Consider the following 20,347-nt stretch of genomic DNA (forward strand, 5'->3'; position numbering starts at 1 on the left):
CCTGTTCCTCTCCACTGTTCCTCTCAGCTCCTCCCCAGCTCCAAACCCTCTGCTCCTCCCACAGTCCTGCCCCATCCCCTGGGGCACAGCCCCCCTGTTCCTCCTCTCCTGCTTCCCCCAGCTCTGCCCTCTTGGGAACATGCAGTGCAGATCCTGGGGGAGCATCCTTGCCCAATCCAGCTCATGAACCCAGCCTTGGCACCTCTTCCCATCTGAGCTCAGCTGAGCTGTCTCAGGAGCCATGGCTGGGCAAGGGGAGCTGGCAAACAGAGGATTCCAACCAGGAGAGGACACCCAGGTTTGATCCAGCCAGAGCAGAGGACACCCAGGTTTGATTCCCAGTTTGCTGACACCCCCCTGCTGGCTCCACACCCTGCTCACTGTACCTGCTCAGGACAGGAAAGGCACTTTGTGGCCCACAGGGACATGGGGACAGGACTGCAGCGTCCCCAGCAGAGCCCTGGGGTGCTGGATGTTCCCTGGGGCAGCAGGGCTGGGATCCTGCAGTGCCAGGGGCTCTGTCCCCACCCCAAACCAGGAGCACCAGCCTGGACACCTGGGGCTGATCCCAAAGGCTTTGCTCCAGTGGCATCATCTGGAGAAAGCCCTGCAAAGGCACCAGGTGAGACCCTCTCTGTCACTGGGATTCTGTCCCTGCCACTGCCACAGCAGCGCTGTGCCAGGACCTGGTGCCACCCCCGTGTCACCAGCAGGGACCACAGGGACAGGAGCACTGGGGAGTTGTTCCAGATTGGAAGGCAAGATGTTTTCCATTGCCATCTGTATGGCTGATTACCTTTGTCAAGTGAGCAGTTTGCCTTATCTCTCTCTTTGAGTGACCACATTCACACCTCCCTGGGAGGGGACACCTGCTGATAACAGACTATTGAATATCAGTGCATGACTGATAAGAACTATAACATCCCATTGTGAGATGCTCCGCCCAGAGGGAGGAGCCAAGCACTGCTACCCCGATATATTCTGAGATTCTGGAACACCAGCACGGCTTCTCCACGGGATTTGCCAGAGGAACAGCAGCTGCCTCTTCTTCCACTGGATCTTTGGAGGAAGGATACATCCTTCTCTACAGAACCCCCTTGGTCTAACAGAACCACACCTGACACTTCAGGAGGGCTGCAGCCACATTTCCAATGAGACTGCTACCAACACCCCACAGGGTGTCAGGTTGGGTTCTGACTCTGTCAGTGTTGTTCCAGTGTACTGCACTGTTTATTTTATCCTTTTTTTTTCTTCCCTATTAAAGAACTGTTATTTCCTGCTCCCATATCTTTGCCTGAGAGCCCCTTAATTTAAAATTTACAGCAATTCAGAGGGCTGGGGAGGGTTTACATTCTCCATTTCAGGGGAGGCTCCTGCCTTCCTTAGCAGACTCCTGTCTTTCCAAACCAAGTCAGGAGTCCAGGCAAAGCCACTGCTGGTGGGGAGCAGCAGCCACAGAGAGGCTCTGGCAGCTGCCAAGGCTGGGGCAGCTTCTCCCCCTCCCCAAATCCCAGTAAACTGAGGCACAGGGACATCAGTGACAGCCGAAACATCCCAGTGAAGGATGAGCAGGGATCTGTCCTTCTGCTTCTCCAGTGTACAGCCAACCCCTGAACCCCCTTATTTAGGGGAAAACCTATTTCTGAATGCTCCCCTGAGCAGATCAGTGGGGTTTTGCAGAGGTTTGTGCCTTGGGGAGGAGGCTGCTCTCAGGATTCTGCTGGGCTGGGTGTTGGGGAAGATAGAACAGGAAAGCCTTATCAATATGATTGTCTGGGAAAAGATTTTGATAATATACAAACTATAAGTGAGATTGAAATGAAAGCAAGCTTTGAGATACCTTAGTTACTGAACAACTGGAAAACAATGGCATGGCCAGCTGAAGGTGATCCCCTTTTGATGGAACAACACCCTCTGCTTGCAGACAGGCCCAAGGGGCAGAGCAGACCCTACAGCTTGGCAGAAGGGGCCCAAAGAGGAGTTTTTAGGGTTTAAAATGTAACACAGTGTGGTAATGTAGTGATTCTTATAGGCTGTATGTAAATGCTGTAGGATTTGTATCTTGTACTAGATTGGTTATTGAGAATTAGAATATTCAACACAGAAGAAGATTTATGGTATTGTAATGAGAACCTCGCTCTCTTACCTCTTTTACTCTCTCACCCTCTCATCCTCTCTGCCCCTCTCTCCTCTCAGGCCTGCTCTGAGCTGTGGCTGGCAGCTCCCAGCAGGGCCCTGCACCCAGGCCCTTTGCAATGAACCCCAAGTTCCTGACCTGGCTGCAGAGATCTCTGCTCTCCATCCATCCCCACTGTCCTACCCCCGGTGCTCCCACAGCTGGGCTTGGTTACAGCTGGTGTGCTGAAGTGGATGTCACCTCCTGGCTGGAATCCCTGTCCCCACAGCCCCAGGGACACCTGGCACTGCACTGCCCCACCAGCCCAGCACCAGGACCACCTCCAGGCCCTGCAGCGTTCTGAATCAGGATAATTGAAGATGGATCTGCAAATGCCAGCTCGGAGACCCTGTCTGAGTGAGCAGAGCCCTGGCAGCCCCCCAGGCCCCTCTGTCCACCCTGCTCTGGGCCCTGCACCCAGGGCTGCCCTGCTGGGACCCCCCAGAGCCCTCCCTGTGCAGCTTGGGCAGCCCTTGTCCTGCCTCCCTGAGCTCCTGAGCACTGAGAGAGGCCCCAGGAACTGAAATAAAGAGTGAGCCATTAGCTCAGCATTCAGTGTCACCAAGGGATGCCTAAGGCAGCTCAAATCCAGGGAAAAGGGCAGGTTTGTGCCTCTGCCTGTGCAGTTAAATGAGAAGAAATGGCTTTTCAGAGGGATTTTTGTCAGAACTCAAGACATCCCTCTGGCTGTCCTGGATTGCCTGAACCCCTGCCAGGGGGCTCAGAGACCTTGGCACAGAGCCCAAGACCCCTGTGACTCTGATCTTGACCCATGGAAAAAATTACCAACCTTATATGAGGATCTGCAAGCCACAAAAGTTTAAGTGGAATAATAGTGAGTTTGTCACGGGGTGAAAAATAGATTTTTTGTGGTTTTTAGAATGGGGGCTCAGGGGGCAAGATGGAGGAATCTGGGCATGTCCAGCCTTTCTCCTTCTTCTTCTTGGCCTCCATCTTCTGCTGTGATGTTGGCACTTTTGGGTTGGTTTAGAGTAGAAGTTCACTGTCTAACATAGGTGATAGGTATTGGGAAGTTATGGTAAATATTGTACATGTGGTTTTTAGTATAAGAAGATAACACTGCCCTGGGAGCAGGCAGAGTGCCTGGAACTGTCCTGCTGAACAGACCTCGGCAGGTCAGGAGAAAGAATTTTATAGATAAGAAACAATAAACAACCTTGAGAACAAGAACAGAAGAGTTCTGACTCCTTCTTGGACTGCCAGACTAGAAAAGGAGACTTTCTAACACATCCCAAAGTCACTGTGAGCAGCAGAAGTCCCAAGAGATTTTCAGCTGGGGACCAGCAGCTCGAGTCCCCAGGGCTGCTGTGGCTTCTGCAGCGCTGAGATCTCTCCAGGGCCTCTCTCCTGTGGCCAGGGTGGCTGGGACAATTCCCACCTGATGCCAAGGAGAGGCCCTTTATGGGGTGGGAGGGATGTCCCACATCTGTTCCTGTGGCACTGCCAGCCCTTCCCAGCCCCAAAAGGCTCGAGCAGGAACTGATCCCTCCCTTCGCCAGGGAAAGATGCTCTGGACAGACTGACCCCATCCCAAGGGATCCCTGGGAGCTGGGCCAGCAGGAATGATGTGTTTGGGACCTGGCTGGGTGTGCACAACACACCAACACCTCCCTGAATGCACAGCTCTGCCCCTCCTGGAAAATGGGGGACACAGAGGCATTCAGCCTCCAGGGAATGTCCAGGGGATGTCCAGAGAATGTCCAAGGAATGCCCAGGGAATGTCCAGAGAATGTCCAGGGAATGTCCAGGCAATGTCCAAGCAATGTCCAGGCAATGTCCAGGGAATGTCCAAGGAATGTCTGGGGAATGTCCAGAGAATGTCCAGGGAATGTCCAGGGAATGTCCAGGGAATGTCCAGAGAATGTTCAAGGAATGTCCAGGGAATGTCCCAGGAATCTCCAGGGAATGTCCAAGGAATGTCCAGGCAATGTCCCAGCTCTGGGCTGCAGGAGCCCTGTCCCAGGCAGTGCCACAGCCTGGGGAGCAGCCCAGCAGAGCAGTAAGGCAGCAGGTGAGGATGAGACCCCTGTTTGCATCCAGGAGCACTTCCTGCAATAGCAGGGACGTGCTAAACCCAGCTTTAACACCAGGGACTGAAGAACTTGTAAAATTAATGATCCAGCCTAGGAGCTTGCATCAAAAATTAAAAACCCCTATTAAAAATTGGATAAATGTGTCACAGCCAGATTGCAATGCCTGTTAGGGCAGTTTAGCTCCTGATGTGGACTTGCTCCATTCCCATGGCCAGAGGGGACACAGGCAGTGAGTTCCCAGCCACAGGAGCATCAGCCTGGCAGGATCCATGGAATGCCAGGGAGCACCTCTGCTGAGAGACACCCACAGCAGCCCAAAAGGAGCTGCACCCAGGCACTGTTTGCATCCCTCTCCCCAAACCCATCCTTTTCCAGCTCAGACAGGCTCCATCTCCACTACAGTAATCCAGGAGTCCTCCAGCCCTGCCCAAGGATATCTGAATATCCCCCCAGTAGCTCCCTGTCTCACCAGCCTGTTCCCAAACTGTGTCAGCATAGCTGGAGCTCAAACCATCCTCTTAATTGTTGTCCAGATGGTGTCCCTGTCATTTTAATTTGTTGGCAGCCAATCCCATTTTATTTGTGCTCTCTTGCTGCAAGGACTCTTTCCTTGGAGCTGCGGCTGCTGCCTGTTCCTGCATTTTGGGGGCAGGGAGTGCAGGTGACACATTCCCCTTGGCAGGGACAGGGGGAGCAGGGCCCTGAGCCCTTCCCAAGGCTGGGTTTGTCCTCCTGGAAAACCAACCTGCCAAAGTCCAGCCTCCTTGTGCAGGGCTTGGGGTGTAAAGGAGAATGGAAATGCTTTTTGTTCTGGAAGTACAAGAAGTATTTCCATTCCAAAATAAGGAATGGAGGGTTGCAGAAAGCTTTGGGTGGTGGAAGTTTCTGCCACCCTCCTTCTGAGAAGCTCCAGAGCTCAGAGCTCATCCCCTGTTGGGGAAGATGGAACAGGAAAGCCTTATAAATATGATTGTCTGGGAAAAGATTTTGAGAATATGGAAACTATAAGTGAGATTGAAATGAAAGCAAGCTTTGAGATCCCTCAGTTACTGAGCAACTGGAAAACAATGGTGTGGCCAGCTGAAGGTAATCCCCTTGTGATGGAACAACACCCTCTGCTTGCAGACAGGCCCAAGGGTCAGAGCAGACCCTACAGCTTGGCAGAAGGGCCCAAAGAGGAGTTTTTAGGGTTTAAAATGTAACACAGTATGGTAAGGTAATGATTCTTATAGGCTGTATGTAAATGCTATAGGATTTGTATCTTGTACTAGATTGGTTAGTGAGAATTAGAATATTCAACACAGAAGAAGATTTATGGTATTGTAACAGGAACCTCGCTCTCTTACACTCTTACCCTTTTACTCTCTCACCCTCTCATCCTCTCTGCCCCTCTCTTCTCTCAGTCCTGCTCTGAGCTGTGGCTGGCAGCTCCCAGCAGGGCCCTGCACCCAGGCCCTTTGCAATGAACCCCAAGTTCCTGACCTGGCTGCAGAAATCTCTGCTCTCCATCCATCCCCACCATCCTGCCCCCATTGCTCCTACACTCCCAGCCCCAGTGGTCCTGATGGCAAGGCAGGAGCTCAAACCCTCAGAGCCTGGGATTCCTCTGCAGACCCCCTGTGCTTCCACCTTTGGCTGTGCACACACTGCCCTGCCTGTCTGGGGGGTAATGATGCCAATTCCAGGGACAAAGAGCTCTCCTGGAGGCTGAGGGGGGAAGGCTGGTGGTGCTGGAAGTGTCTGTGGCACACAGGACCCCAGTGCCACAGGGAGCATTCCCAAAGGGAGCTCAGGACAATGGGGCTGTGCTGGGCAGGGCCTCCCCTCAGCAATGCTGGAGATCCTGATGGGACAGAGCACAGGGAATGACCCCAAAACCTCTGCAGGAGGATCCCTGCAGCCCCCCAGGGCTGAGCTGTCACAGCTCCAGGGACAGAGACTCACCCCTTCCCCATCCAGGAACTGTCTGGAGCAAATGGGAACCTGCAGCCCAAGAATTCCTGCACAATTCCCTGTGAGGGTGGGCAGGCCCTGGCACAGGGTGCCCAGAGCAGCTGGGGCTGCCCCTGGATCCCTGGCAGTGCCCAAGGCCAGGCTGGACAGGGCTGGGAGCACCTGGGACAGTGGGAGGTGTGGCACTGGATGGGCTTTGAGGTCCCTACTACCTTAAACCTTTCTAGGATTCTGTGATCCTCAGAACATTAACACTGCACCAGATTTTATCATTTCTTTAGGGACGCTGCTCCATACCTGGAAGTCCCAGGTCTCATGGAAATCCACTGGAATTCCAAGCTGTAGCTGGAAAATTGGCAGAAGGAGCTCAGCAGAAGGGACAGCCAGAGCTGCTCCTGTCCCCAGCAGCCTGGCCATGGTGCTGTTAGTTTGATATTGAGGGACATGAAACCCCATCACAGCTCAATAGCAGACAGACATAATTCCATTTCCAGCCGTGGCCTCTCACAGCACAACACTGGGAATGAGCCCCCCTTGGAAGAGTTCTGGGAAACAGCAAATGAGCTTTACACAGCTCTGCATGAGTGCTTGCAGGGCTTGCACAGAGCTCCTGGGGAGCTGTGCAGGGATCCATGGCCAGAGCATCTCCTAGCCCAGGACAATTCCTTTTCATTTTCCCTTCCCCTTTTCCTTTCCTTTCCTTTCCTTTCCTTTCCTTTCCTTTCCTTTCCTTTCCTTTCCTTTCCTTTCCTTTCCTTTCCTTTCCTTTCCTTTCCTTTCCTTTCCTTTCCTTTCCTTTCCTTTCCTTTCCTTTCCTTTCCTTTCCTTTCCTTTCCTTTCCTTTCCTTTCCTTTCCTTTCCTTTCCTTTCCTTTCCTTTCCTTTCCCTTCCTTTCCTTTCCTTTCCCTTCCTTTCCCCTTTCCCAGGTGTTTTCCCCTCCCTGGAGCCCAGCAGGCTCAGCCTGTTGCTGCTCCATGACTCAGCCCTGACTAATGCCTCTCCCCTGGCACGTTCCTGCTCCTGTTGCCTGGATCCCACCTGGCACACAAAGATAACCAGTCAGTCCCACAGGGGAGGCTGGAGGGACTCTCCCTGTCCTTTCCCCTCTCCCTTCTGTGGCCACCTGCAGGATGGCAGTGCCAGGGAAGGCTCAGCCTCTGGAGAGGGGCAGGAGCTGGGGCACAGCATCTCTGCCTGAGCCAGGGAACCTCACCGAGCCCTCCTGGGCACAGCACAGATCCAGCTCTGAGCAGCCCCAGCCTCCTGGCTCACAGGGCTGTGTCACATAACAGCCCCAGAGGAGCCTGGCTGGTGACAGAGCCCTGCAGGACACGGCCCCTCCCTGCCAGGGCTCCCAACGCTCCCAGAGGTGTCACCAGAGGAGGGTGACAGCCTGACCTGCGCTGGCAGGGTTAGGGTGGCACAGCTGGGTGGGTGATGTTGGGCCATTTTACCCGGGGTGTGTGACCCCAGAGTGCCCCCAGAGTGACCCCAGAGTGTCCCCAGCGTGACCCCAGCCCTGCTCCTGGGGCTGCAGCCCCCCCAGCCCCTGAGCCCCTGGGCCCTGCTGGGTTACTGCCAGCAGGAGACAGCTGCTGATCCCGCCCCACGGGCAGCAGCACTGAGCCAGGACCCCGCAATTCCCTCAGGAGCTGCTCAGGGATGTCTTCTCCAGCCAGGAAAGAGAGACCAGCTGGGAGCTGCTGACAGAGGAGGGGTGCTGGGAAGAAGCAGCAGGAATCAGGCACCGGCTGTGGTTTGTAATCCATAAGGATGGAAAAGCCTCCTGGTGAGGGAAGCCCCCACATTCCTGCCCTGTGTTCCCCCGCATGCCAAGCTCCTGCAGCCCCTTTCCCTGGCCTGCTGTGCTCACGCCTGCAGCTCAGCCAGGCACAGCCCTGGCACTGCCACCCTGGAGCCCGAGCTGTGACCTTGCCACTCTGCACAGCTCCTGAAAGGTGCCTGTGCTCAGCTGGGGCTGGGCTCTGTCTCCAGCAGCACTGACACAACCAGAGCACACAGCCTCCAGCTGCACCAAGGGAAATACAGGTTGGATTTTAGGAAGAAGTTTTTCACAGAAGGAGTGATAAAGTTCTGGAATGGCTGCCCAGGGAGGTGGTGCAGTCCCCATCCCTGGGTGTGTTTAATAAAGTCTGGATGTGGCACTGGGTGCCAGGGGTGACTTGAGCTGTTGGGGCTGGGTTGGACTTGATGATGTTGAAGGTCTCTTCCAACACAGTGATTCTGTGATTCTGTGAATTCTGTGCAAAGCCCAAAAATCTCCCCCAGTCTAGAAAAACCCCACAGACATCCCAGCCCCTCCCTGGGTGAGGCAGCAGATGCCAGCACTGCCCTGCAGCAACATTTCCTCCTGCTGATTCCCAAGGCACCTGGCTCAGGTGAGGATTTATTGGGATGTCTGCCTGGACAAATGCTGCTGCATTTGGGTTTCTCTGCAAGGCCCCTCTTGCATCTCCCCCAAGCCTGCTTATCATGCATGTGCCTCCCTCCAGGTGAGATTTGTCACATTCCCACTCTGGAAATGTTTTTCCCTCCTGACAATACCCTTTAGATAGTGCCTGTGGAGGTGGATGACTCAAGCTTGACATGATTATTTCCATCCAGCATTTTTTATTAAAAATACTCCTGGTGGTTCAGAACGTGAGGACAGGAGCTGCCTTGAAAGGGACGTGGAAAGCTCAGAGTCTGCACAAACTGTGCCATGATTTCGTGTCAACCAACAAGAGCCAGAAAATCTGTGTAAAACGGCCCCTCCCAGCCCGGATTTATCATTTCATGCATAGAAACCTCCAAGCACACGGCAGTAACATCCACCCCAGACCCCTCCAGTCCCTCAGAGCCAGGTTATGGTGCCACTTCCAGACCTGGGCTGATTTTCAGAGGCAGGGTTAGGGTGGCATAGCTGTGTTGGGCCATGTTACCCGGGGTGGGTGACCCCAGAGTGTCCCCAGCCCTGCTCCTGGGGCTGCAGCCCCCCCAGCCCTTGAGCCCCTTGGCTCTGCCACTACCAGCCCCATTATTTACCCAGAGTTACCAACTCCTGATTTAGCTCTGGGCAAGTTAATTCCCTTTGTGACAGCTCCCAAACACCCTCACACTATCCAGCCCCACAAACAGCAAACCTGCTGCTGGGAATGGACCCCATGAGCAGAGTGACCCCTCCTCTCCTGCCTCCCCCTGCTCCAGCAGAGCTGGGGATGGCAGATGGCTGCTGCAGGTCAGGAAAGCTCCACAGGGAAAAGCTTCCTGTGCTCTGCTGAGGCCTCACCTGGGAAACTGGACCCAGTTCTGGTGTCCCCAGCATGGGAGGACAGGGAATTGCTGGAGCAAGGGCAGAGGAGATGTGAAGTTGATAAAGGGACTGGAGCTCCTCCCCTATGGAGACAGACTGAGAAATTTGGGATTGTTCACCTGGAGAAGGCTCCAGGGAGAGCTCAGAGCCCTGGCAGGGCCTGAAGGGGCTCCAGGAGAGCTGGAGAGGGACTGGGGACAAGGCATGGAGGGACAGCACACAGGGAATGGCTCCCACTGCCAGAGGGCAGGGATGGATGGGATATTGGGAATTGGGAATTGTTCCCTGTGAGGGTGGGCAGGCCCTGGCACAGGGTGCCCAGAGCAGCTGGGGCTGCCCCTGGATCCCTGGCAGTGCCCAAGGCCAGGCTGGACAGGGCTGGGAGCACCTGGGACAGTGGGAGGTGTCCCTGCCATAACAGTGGATGGAATTTAAAGTCCCTTCCAACCCAACCATTCTGGGATTCTGAATATTCATTTGGAGAATAACCTCTCAGAGAAGAGGCAGAGCAGCACTTTGAGCACTCACCCCAAGCCCTGGGCTCTTCCCCCTTGCATCACTCGAAATCAGAGCTCTTTTCCATCTCCTGATCTCCCTGTTCTCCTCCAGCCCTGAGCTGCAGCTGAATCAGGGAGAACTCCTGGCTATTCCCTGTGGGATGAGCTGGGAGCGGGGTCAGGCTGCAGCACCATCCCCTGCAGGATCCCAGAAACCCTTCCCAAGGGAACAATGCTGACACACACAGAGCCAGACACAGAAAAAAAAGAAATCTGCTGGAAAGACCCCAACAGATCAGGCACTTGTTGGAGCCTTGAGTGCAGAGGAACGTTATAGAAAATTCCCAGTGACTCCTCCAGCTCCAAACCTATCATAATTTAATCTGTGTGACTGGAATTTCTCAATAGGCTGGAACTCCCTCAGGACCAAAATCTCATTGAAAAAGAAACCAAGGAGAATTTTGGCATCTCTTCCCCAGCCTGGAAGATGAAATGCAAATCTGTTATTGGCATCGAGCTCTCACAGCTTGATCCATCCACAGAGCTCCAATAGCCTGACATTAACTTCTCAAGGAAGAACATTTTGTTACTCATCCTCAGACAGTTTATGCTTAAAGGCAGAAAGACTAATTCTGTTTGGGGTTTGGGCAGTGAACCTTCCCCAATTACCAGCACAGTCAGGCACTGATCTGGTATTAGAGACAAAACACAGGGAGATGGAGACTGCTGACTTCATTTTAAATATAAATTCCAGAGGCTGAACTCTGCTGGCACATGGAAAAGCATCTCCAGCTTCTTCTGCTGCCCTGGCTTTGGATCGATCTGGCGCCATGCTGTGTGTGCAGGCGGAGGATGAGCTGAGGTGGAGCTCGGAGCTGTCCCGGAGCTGGGACATCCTCAGGGCAAAGGCACCAAGAGGGGTGTGGACAAGAATGGACCTTCATTCGAGCCTGTGCTCGGCAGGCAGGGCATCGATGGATGCCGAGGTGAGGAGCTGTGTCCGGGCTCCCGGAGCGAGGGGAGACAGCGATCCCCGCAGCGGGACACGGACTGGCAGCTCTGGGCTGCTCCTTCCCCAGGGCGGCTCCTCCACACCCCATTGCCCTCACTGGCCGTTCACCGACAGCTCCGGAGCGCGGATCCTCCCGGGGCAGCGGGGCTGGGCTGCAGCTCCTCCCGCGGGCAGAGCCCGAGGGCTCCGGGGTCCGCTGGGACCGGCACAGCAGGGCAAGGACTGAGGCTGGGCTTCCTTCCCTCGCCCAGCACAGCCCGGTTCCCTGACCCAGCACAGCCCGGTTCCCTTCCCTCGCCCAGCACAGCCCATTTCCCTCGCCCAGCACAGCCCGGTTCTCTTCTCTGACCCAGCATAGCCTGGTTCTCTGACCCAGCACAGCCCGGTTCCCTGACCCAGCACAGCCCGGTTCTCTTCTCTGACCCAGCACAGCCCGGTTCTCTTCTCTGACCCAGCACAGCCCGGTTCCCTGACCCAGCACAGCCCATTTCCCTCGCCCAGCACAGCCCGGTTCTCTTCTCTGACCCAGCATAGCCTGGTTCTCTGACCCAGCACAGCCCGGTTCCCTTCCCTTGCCCAGCACAGCCCGGTTCCCTGACCCAGCACAGCCCGGTTCTCTTCTCTGACCCAGCCCAGCCCAGTTCTCTCACCTAGCACAGTCCATTTCCCTTCCCTTCCCTGACCAAGCACAGCCTGGTTCCCTTCTCTGACCCAGCCCAGCCCATTTCCCTCACCCAGCCCAGCCCGGTTTCCTGCCCCAGCCCAGTTTCCATGCAGACCGGACGGGGGAAGCAGAGCAGGGACGAGCAGAGCAGGGAAGAGCATCCCCCGAGCATCCCCCGAGCAGGACGAGCATCCCCCGAGCCCTGCCCGGCCCTGCCAGGGCTTCCAGCCCCAGGGCCACTCGAAGCAGCTCCTGACAGGTCTCTGCAAATCCAGCAGGCAATTCCAGCAGCCGTGCTTTAATGGGGACAGCACTGACAGAAAATCCTTGTTTGTGCTGGCAGGGAGCTGCAGGAGCTGCTCCCGCCTCGCTGTGCCCATCAGCCCCCTGGCCCCACACAGGACAGGGCAAAGCTGTGCCTGGCCATGCTCTTGGCATCTCTGGGGCGAGGAGAGGCTGAGCCAGCTCAGTTCAGCTGGACTCAAACCTGCAAGCCAAGCTCCAGGCAAGAGGCCAGAATGTGACCTTGGCAGTGCTGGGGTTCCTGGCTCTGGGCTAAGCTGCATTGAAGTTGTTTCTCAGGCTGTCTCTTACCTGAGCTGAGTCCTCACATCCTCACTGGGAAGAGGAAAACACTGTTGGTGCCTGAGCTAAATTCATGTAAAGCCCACAAACAAATCCAAAGGCTCTGAGGTAGAAAGGCTGGGAAATGAAAGTTTGATTTACCAAAGCACACAAGAAAGGGGGCAGGTGGTCAGAAATGTTGGCCTCCTGTTTCTCCAAAATGCCTCCAGCCTGTCCAGTTCCACTTTGCACCCTTCCCTTTAAAAGTTCTCCATGGAGGCCCCTGATTGTAACCATGGCTTGTACCAAGTGTGCACTGGAGAGCAAACCAAGAGCTCCAATTCATTCCACAATACTCAACAACATTAATTACTTAACTCAGGTTAAGCCACAAATCCCCTGCAAAGGAGACCTTCCCCCCCGAACCAGATGGAGACCTGAAGCTCTACCTGGCCACACACCCCGGGCCAGGGCAGAGAGGATTAACAGCAGCAGCTTCCAGGGGGAATGATGGGATCCTCCAGGCAGCACATGTGGACAACCTCCTGATGGCCCCTGCCAGACTAGGGCTGCTCTGTGCTCCCTACCACTGATCTGCAAAATGGAATTTTAAAGCTCTTTCCATCTTGTAAAGCCACAAGCCACCTCCATGCATCTTCTTACACTGAGACATGGAGAGGAACCTCCCTTTGGGAGCGCCTCAAAGCAAATGAGACTTGGTGGGAAGGACACACTCAGCTCTGCAGGGTCTCAGGGAAGGCTAAAGACACCTTTGGGGCAATATGACCCTAAATTTTCTCATTTTGCCCATAAAATGCAGGCTTAATGTTTCAAAAACATGCAGAAGGACAAAAGTTAAGAATAAAATCACTCCATAGCTCCCAGCACAGCTTTGGTCAGGGACATTCTCTGTGTCCATGATCTGCTGATCCATCCCACTTCCTGTCACATTCACATTCTCTGAAAAATCCCTTCACCCAGGATTTTTCTCCTGCGAAGCTGAGGAGCCTCAGAGAAAAGGAAAACAATTTCATCTCATTTGCTTCTCCTGTGTTGTGCTCATGTGGAATGTGTTTGGAGATTGTTTACCCACAGGTGATTGTTCCATTGGATTCTGCTGTGAGTTGTTTTCACTCTTTGGCCAATCAGGGCCAAGCTGTGTCGGGGCTATGGAGAGAGTCAGGAGTTTTCATTATTATCTTCTGTAAGTATCCTTTCTGTATTCTTTAGTATAGTATAGTTTAGCATTCTTTAATATAATATAGTATCATAAAATAATAAATTAGCCTGCAAGAACATGGAGTCAGATTCATCATTCCTTCCTGCCACGGGGGTCTCTGCAAACACAATAACTTCCCAGCTGCCTCCTTGCAGCAGGGAAAGGTGCAGTGAGCCCAGCCCAGCCCAGCCCATCCAGCCCCACTCACCATCCAGCTCCTCCACAGAGATGTTGGCCAGCTGCTCGCTGTCGCTGCCGGCCGAGAGCGAGCGGTTCAGGTAATTGCCCTTGTACAACAAGCCAGCTGTCACATGGTGGAATGGCATCTTCTCCCTGCCACCAAAACAGGAAAAGAGAGGGGCATTGTGGTTACCTGCCTTTGTGTCATGGGATGGAGCAAAGGCTGGAGGGAGGAGGAGCTGTGTCAGACCCAGGACATTGCTCTGGCTGCCCTGGAGGGCTCCAGACCCTGGCAGGGGCTCAGAGACCTCGGCACAGAGTCACAAACACCTGTGCCTTTGATTTTAGCCCATGGAAACAATTCCCAACTTTGTGTGAGGAGTTACAAGCCACAAGAGTTTGAGTAGAATGACAGTGAATTTGTCACAGGGTGAAACAGTAGAATTTTGGGGATTTAGAATGGGGGTTCAAGAGGCAAGATGGAGGAATCTGGGCATGTCCTGTCCTTCTCCTTCTTCTTCTTGCCCTCCATCTTCTGCTGTGATAGTGACATTTCTGGATTGGTTTAGAGTAGAGACAGACTGTCCAACATAGGTGATGGGTATTGGAAAATTATTGTCAATAAAGTACACACAGTTCTTAGTGTAAAAAGCCAACACCATCCCAAGGGCAGGGACTGTGCCACAACCTGACCTGCTGGACAGATCTCAGCAGGGCAGAGAGAGAATGGAACAGATCAGAGAAAATAAACAACCTTGGAAAGCAGAACCGAGGAATCTCAACTCTTTGGTCATGGGGCTGGGAAAAAAGACTGTTTACTACCTTGGGAGCCATTTCAGCAACACCAAACCCGAGAAGGGTGGAGCAGCAGCCCAGGTGGGTGTGAGAGGGGTGGGCTGAGCTCGGAGCTGGGCTCTGGGGCAGGGGCTGAAGGAACAAACAGCAAAGCAGCTGCTGCCTCTGGCTGCTGGAGAGGAGTGAGGGGAGCCAGGGCAGTGGAGCCTCAGGAAAACAGGATTGCCCAGCACTCAGCCTGCAGAGCTCAGCCTTGGTAACAATCACAGAGAGCACTGGGCTCTGACCTGCAGGGAACAGGTTACAGCATCATGGAGTGTTTGGGTTGGAGAGGACCCCAAAGCCCACCCAGTGCCACCCCTGCCATGGCAGGGACACCTCCCACTGTCCCAGGTGCTCCAGGCCCCAGTGCCCAGCCTGGCCTTGGGCACTGCCAGGGATCCAGGGGCAGCCCCAAGCGCTGCCCAGCAGCACAGCTTCCAAAGGCAGGGAAGGGTCTGGCACCCCTGAGACCCCTCCTGGAGCATGCAGCCCCCTCAGAGGGCCCAGCCAACCACCCTGAGCAAGGTGTTTGTCACTGCAGACCCCTCTGAGAGCAGAACATCCACACTGGAGCAGGGCCCCACAAAGAACGTTCCCATCCCCCTGTCTGAGAGCTGAGGAGAAATCCCTGTGCAGGGGAGGCTGGGCAGGGAGGTGTGTGCAAACCCCACAGGCCCCAGCCCAGGGAAGGGCAGGCACTGCCCAGGCAGGAGTGGGAATTGCTGTCAGCAGCACTCACCCTGTGATTTAGGAGGCACGAGGAGAAGGCGAGTTTGCCAAAGTCAATTGAAATATTAAGGGGAAGATTTCTCATGCCCAGGGCTGGATTCAATCAGCACAAGCTCATCCCGGGCCCATTGTGCTTTGGGCTGCACATTCCCAGCAGAAATAAATCATCAGAGCCACCCAGAGCTGGCCAGGGCCTGCCTGGGGCTGGAGGTGGCCAGGACAGGCTGGAGTGGCTCTGGGAGCCCCCGGGGCTGTCAGTGCCCGGGGCAGGGGCTGCTCAGAGCCCACCCTCAGTTCTGTGCCCAGCAGGAGGTGCCAGCTCTGCAATGCTGCTCCAGCCAGCAGCACCAGCACGGTCTGGCTGTGCCCCAGCCAATAACCCAAATACACAGACAATGCAGATGGATTCAGTGGGAACAGAAGCCTCCCTGCTCCCTGGGCTGGGAAGAGCTTGGAGAGACCCCCCAGGAGCAAACCAACCTGGAGGAAAGCACAGAGGGAGAGCAGGAGGCTCCTCCTGCACTGCTCAGCACGCTCCAGGAATTTCCCTGGCAGTAATTATGTAAATAAATCCCAATCGTAGTTTTAAGTATTTTTATTTGGGAGCCAGTTTGCTCCAGCAGCACATCAGAAGCGTAAACAAGGGGTTCTGTTTCATTAAGCACATCTGTAATTTCCCAGCCCTTGCCAGTTCAGGGGTTTCACTCTGAGACGTTGCTCCCCCTGACACCTGCTCAGCACTAAAATGGGAATTTTACCTGGCCAAGGGACGCTCAGAGGCAATGCCAGCTCTGCTGTCACTGCAGAGACACTTCCAGCCCTTTGCACCACCTTCACTCGTTCCCAGGCCCACCACAAACCACTCAGGCAGTGACCAGCTCCTGTTTTCTCGGGACAATCACCCCCAGGGTAAGCACAGAGCTGGAAGGGACCCACAAGGGTCACGGAGTCCAGCCCTTGGACAGCCCCAAGAAGCACTAAAAGCAATTACACTGAATTTTCAAATCCCTTGGCAGGAGTTCCAGTGTCCCCCTGGGTGAGCTTGCCCTGCACACTCAGTGAGCCCATGGGGCTGGGCTCTGGCACCCCTGGTGAAGGAATCCCCAGCCCTGCACCCCCTGAGCCCAGCCACAGATGGAACAGCAGCTCACCTTGGATTTAAAGCATTCCTGAAATCACTTTCGCAGCCTTGGCTTCTACAACCATTAAAAAAAAAAATGACAATGCCTCTCCCCTGAGGGCTGAAGAGCTGAAAATCAGCTCCTACCTGGATCCTGCGGTGTGTTTTAGTGCTGGAGGAGAGCCATGATACCCTGGAGTGAGAAATCCTGGATTAAATTCTGCTGCCCAGATATATTAGGGTATAAAGCTGTAACATCATTCAGCAGAAACCCTGCAGAGCCCCTGGAACCCAGCACCTCTCAGCTCTTAACAAGGGATGCTCCAAGGGGCCCAGAGGCCCCCAGGGATGTGGAGCTGTGCCTCAGGAGCACTCAGCACCCTCAGGCAGGAACCTGCAGCCAAACCCAAGCCTGAAATGGGGGGAAAACAGCAAAAAGGGGCCCAGGAGGGGCAGGTGGGGGAGAGCTCCAAAGCACCAGGGTGGGAAAGCCCTTAGGGTGGGATCCATAAAAGCTCCAGGGAATATGTAGGTGCCTGTCTGGGGTAGAAGGGCTGTCCTGGCACAGCCAGACTGGCCCAGGCTGGGATTCCCATCCCTGGATGTGTTCAGGGCCAGGCTGGAGCAGCCTGGGACAGCAGGAGGTGTTCCCTGCCCGTGGCAAGGGTGGCACTGGGTGGGTCCTTCCCAGCCAGGCCAGTCTGGGATTCTGGGACAGGCTCACTTTGAATGCAGCCAAAGTGTCCATCCAGGTCAGAAACACAGAAACCTCCTGCAGCTTCCCTGTGCCTGCTGCTCTCAGCGCCCAGTTGTTGGGGAAGATGAAACAGGAAAGCCTTATCAATATGATTGTCTGGGAAAAGATTTTGAGAATGTGGGAACTGTAAGTGAGATTGAAATGAAAGCAAGCTTTGAGATACCTCAGTTACTGAACAACTGGAAAACAATGGTGTGGCCAGCTGAAGGTGATCCCCTTTTGATGGAACAACACCCTCTGCTTGCAGACAGGCCCAAGGGGCAGAGCAGACCCTACAGCTTGGCAGAAGGGTCCCAAAGAGGTGTTTTTAGGGTTTAAAATGTAACACAGTGTGGCAATGTAATGATTCTTATAGGCTGTATGTAAATGCTGTAGGATTTGTATCTTGTACTAGATTGGTCAGTGAGAATGGGAATATTCAACACAGAAGATTTATTGTATTGGAACGGGAACCTCACTGTCTCACCCTCTTTACTCTTCTTATGCTTTTACTCTCTCACCCTCTCATCCTCTCTGCCCCTCTCTTCTCTCAGGCCTGCTCTGAGCTGTGGCTGGCAGCTCCCAGCAGGGCCCTGCACCCAGGCCCTTTGCAATGAACCCCAAGTTCCTGACCTGGCTGCAGAGATCTCTGCTCTCCATCCATCCCCACCGTCCTACCCCCGATGCTCCTACACCCAGTGAGCCCTGGGACACACAAACCACAGCTGGGGCATCCTGCACCTCCATCCCTGTGCTCCTGCCCCATCCCCGTGGTGGCACCCGGCACCATCAGCAGCAGGGGCTGGGGGCAGGACACTGCCAGTATTTTACCTCTCCAAATGTTCCATCTGAGCACTCTGCCCCCTCCTCAGGGCGGCCCTGGGCTCCTGCCCCTTCCCCAGAGCTGCTCAGCAGCCCCTGAGCAGGGAGCTGGGCTGGGCTGGGCTCTCCAGCACAGACACCTTTTCCACCAGGACCTTGTGAACCAAACACGGTGTGGGGATTCAGGAGCAGTGCAGTCCCCTTGGATAACATCATGAAAATACCATGAAAACATCGACATTGAACCAGAAATCCCTCAAAGAACCCCCCAACAAGTGTGTGGAGATGTCCCCATGGTACCTCAATGTCCAAGGTTGAAATATTTAGCTGGCTGTGTGTGCTCTATCCCCATCTGTCAGAGCTGGGGCAGTTCTCTGCTGTTCCATGGGGCAGTTTTTTCTTTATATCTGCCACAGCCAATCCTCCCTCCAGGAGATCTCTGCTGTCCATGGCCACTGAGTGTCCCTGCAGGGCTGATCCAATTCCAGCATCCCATGGGGAGATGCTGCGCCCAGGGCAGGAGCCAAGCATTCCTACCTGGATCCAATCTGAGCCTGGAGCAGCACAGCAGCCTTTGCCCCGTGCATTGCCAGAGGAGCAGCTTTCTGCTGCCCTGCATTGCCAGAGGGAGCCCAGGCCCATCTGCAGCAGCCCTGGAGCTGCAGAGGAAAACTCCCCCCTTGTGCAGGATCCCTGCTGCAGCAGCAGCACAGCTGGCACTGCAGGAGGGCTGAGCCCCCATGGGATGGGGCTGTGCCACCCCTGACACACAGGGGCAGGGACTGCTCTCACTCTGGCAGTGGTTTGGGTTTTTTTGTACTATTGCATTTGTATTTTTAATTTTCCCAGTAAAGAACTGTTATTCCTATTCCCATATCTTTGCCTGAGAGCTCCTTAATTTCAAAATTACAGTAATTCAGAGGGAGGGGGTTTACATTCTCCATTTCAAGGGAAACTCCTGCCTTCCATAGCAGACACCTGGCTGTTCAGACCCAGGCACTCAGAGACCCCTCACCAGGTCTGTGCAGTGTCCCCACGGTCCCCTGGCAGGTTCCAGTCCCTGTCCAGGCTCCCAGCAGCTCCCACCCCCTTCGTGCCCTGCCAGCCCCACTCCTGCCTCTCAGCACAGCCACCTTTGTGGAATTTAGAAGATTTTTCATAGCAATATTCCATCAGGATTAAAAAAAGCCATCTCCACACTGCTCACGTGTCTGTGGCTCCCTTTCCTCAGCAGCCCCTGTGCTGCTCTTCCCAAAGAGGCTCAGAGCCCACAAAACCCCACAGGACCATTAAAACATTAAACACGAGGTTCCAGGATCCATCTCTGAGGTGGAACTGGGACCAATTTCTGCTGATCCTGGATCTCCTGGCTGGTCACCACTTCACAAGAGGTTCCTTGTTCCTCTCTCTCCCATGTGCAGCCCAAAGGGTGCCCGGGAATCCACCCTGGGGAGTCCATCCTGGTTTTCCAGCCTCAGGCATGGAACACACAACCTCCTTGGCACTGCCTGGTGTCCCACCCAGCCAGAATCCTGTGTTTGCCCTCCCCATGGAGCTGCAATTCCATGGATCCCAGGGGCTGGGAGCAGCCTGGCGGGACCCCAAGCTGGATGTTGGGCCCTGTGGTGTCCAACAGAGCAGGCAGAAATGAGGAAAAGTGGGATGAGGAGAAAATGGAGATCTCCAGCTCTGCCACAGGCTGGGCTGAGGGAGGCTGAGCTGGAAGAATGGGAAGAACATCTCCATGGATGGCCAAGGACAGGAGGGGAGCACCAGCACAAGCTTTGCTCTCCTTGCCCTTCCTCGGGGCTGAAAGGAACCCAGGGATATATTGAAAATTCAGGGAGCAGTTGGGAAACTGGAACAGAAGCTGGGAATTCCCTGAGGTCACTTTTAAACCCTTTAAAAATTCATCAGATGAAGTGATGGCGTTGAAGATGCTTCTCCCTGGGCACAGCAATGTTTGAACACCTAAAGCAGAGCAGAGCAGGCACTTTGGAGGAAATGATCCCTGAGGCACTGGCCCTGTCCTGGGAGGGAGGCTGTGTGATCCAGCTGGGTCCACAGGACAGCAGAGCAAACACAGCCTGGTGTCACCTGGGGCACCTGCCCCTCCATGAGGCACGAGCCAGGGGACACCTCCCAGAGAGGCTCCTCTGCTATTTCTGGTCCTTTTCCATGGGGCTGTCCATGCTTCCCTCTCTCTCTAAGGAGGCTGGGGCAGCTGAGGGTCATGGTTAGGCCTGGCTTAACCTCTGCCATGGGAGAAGCTGAGCTGGACTAAATCCCCACAGTTGCTTTGAAGCCAGCCCAGTTCAGGGAAGGCAAAATCCTTGTGCTGGGAAGAGTCACTTTGTCCCTTGTCACCTGCATTCCCTGTGCTAACAATAGCTTTAAAGATTTTTTTTTTCTCTTTTTTAATTTACTTTGTGCACAAACCTGGCACCTGGAGCGCAATCTGAGCCCAAGCT

At 54.6% G+C, this 20,347-nt stretch overlaps 1 protein-coding gene across 4 annotated transcripts in view; it reads right to left on the reverse strand.

Moving 5' to 3' along the window:
• Positions 1 to 20,347, reverse strand: part of CALN1 (calneuron 1) — a 179,858-nt gene that overhangs the window by 117,016 nt on the left and 42,495 nt on the right. For all 4 annotated transcript variants that reach the window (XM_030962826.1, XM_030962827.1, XM_030962828.1 and 1 more), the window contains one exon: positions 13,661 to 13,785. In XM_030962826.1, coding sequence (XP_030818686.1) covers positions 13,661 to 13,785 — 125 coding nt within the window. The remainder of the gene's footprint in view (positions 1 to 13,660; positions 13,786 to 20,347) is intronic.

The sequence above is a fragment of the Camarhynchus parvulus genome, chromosome 19 (assembly GCF_901933205.1).
Source record: "Camarhynchus parvulus chromosome 19, STF_HiC, whole genome shotgun sequence".
NCBI classification, from domain to species: Eukaryota; Metazoa; Chordata; class Aves; order Passeriformes; family Thraupidae; genus Camarhynchus; species Camarhynchus parvulus.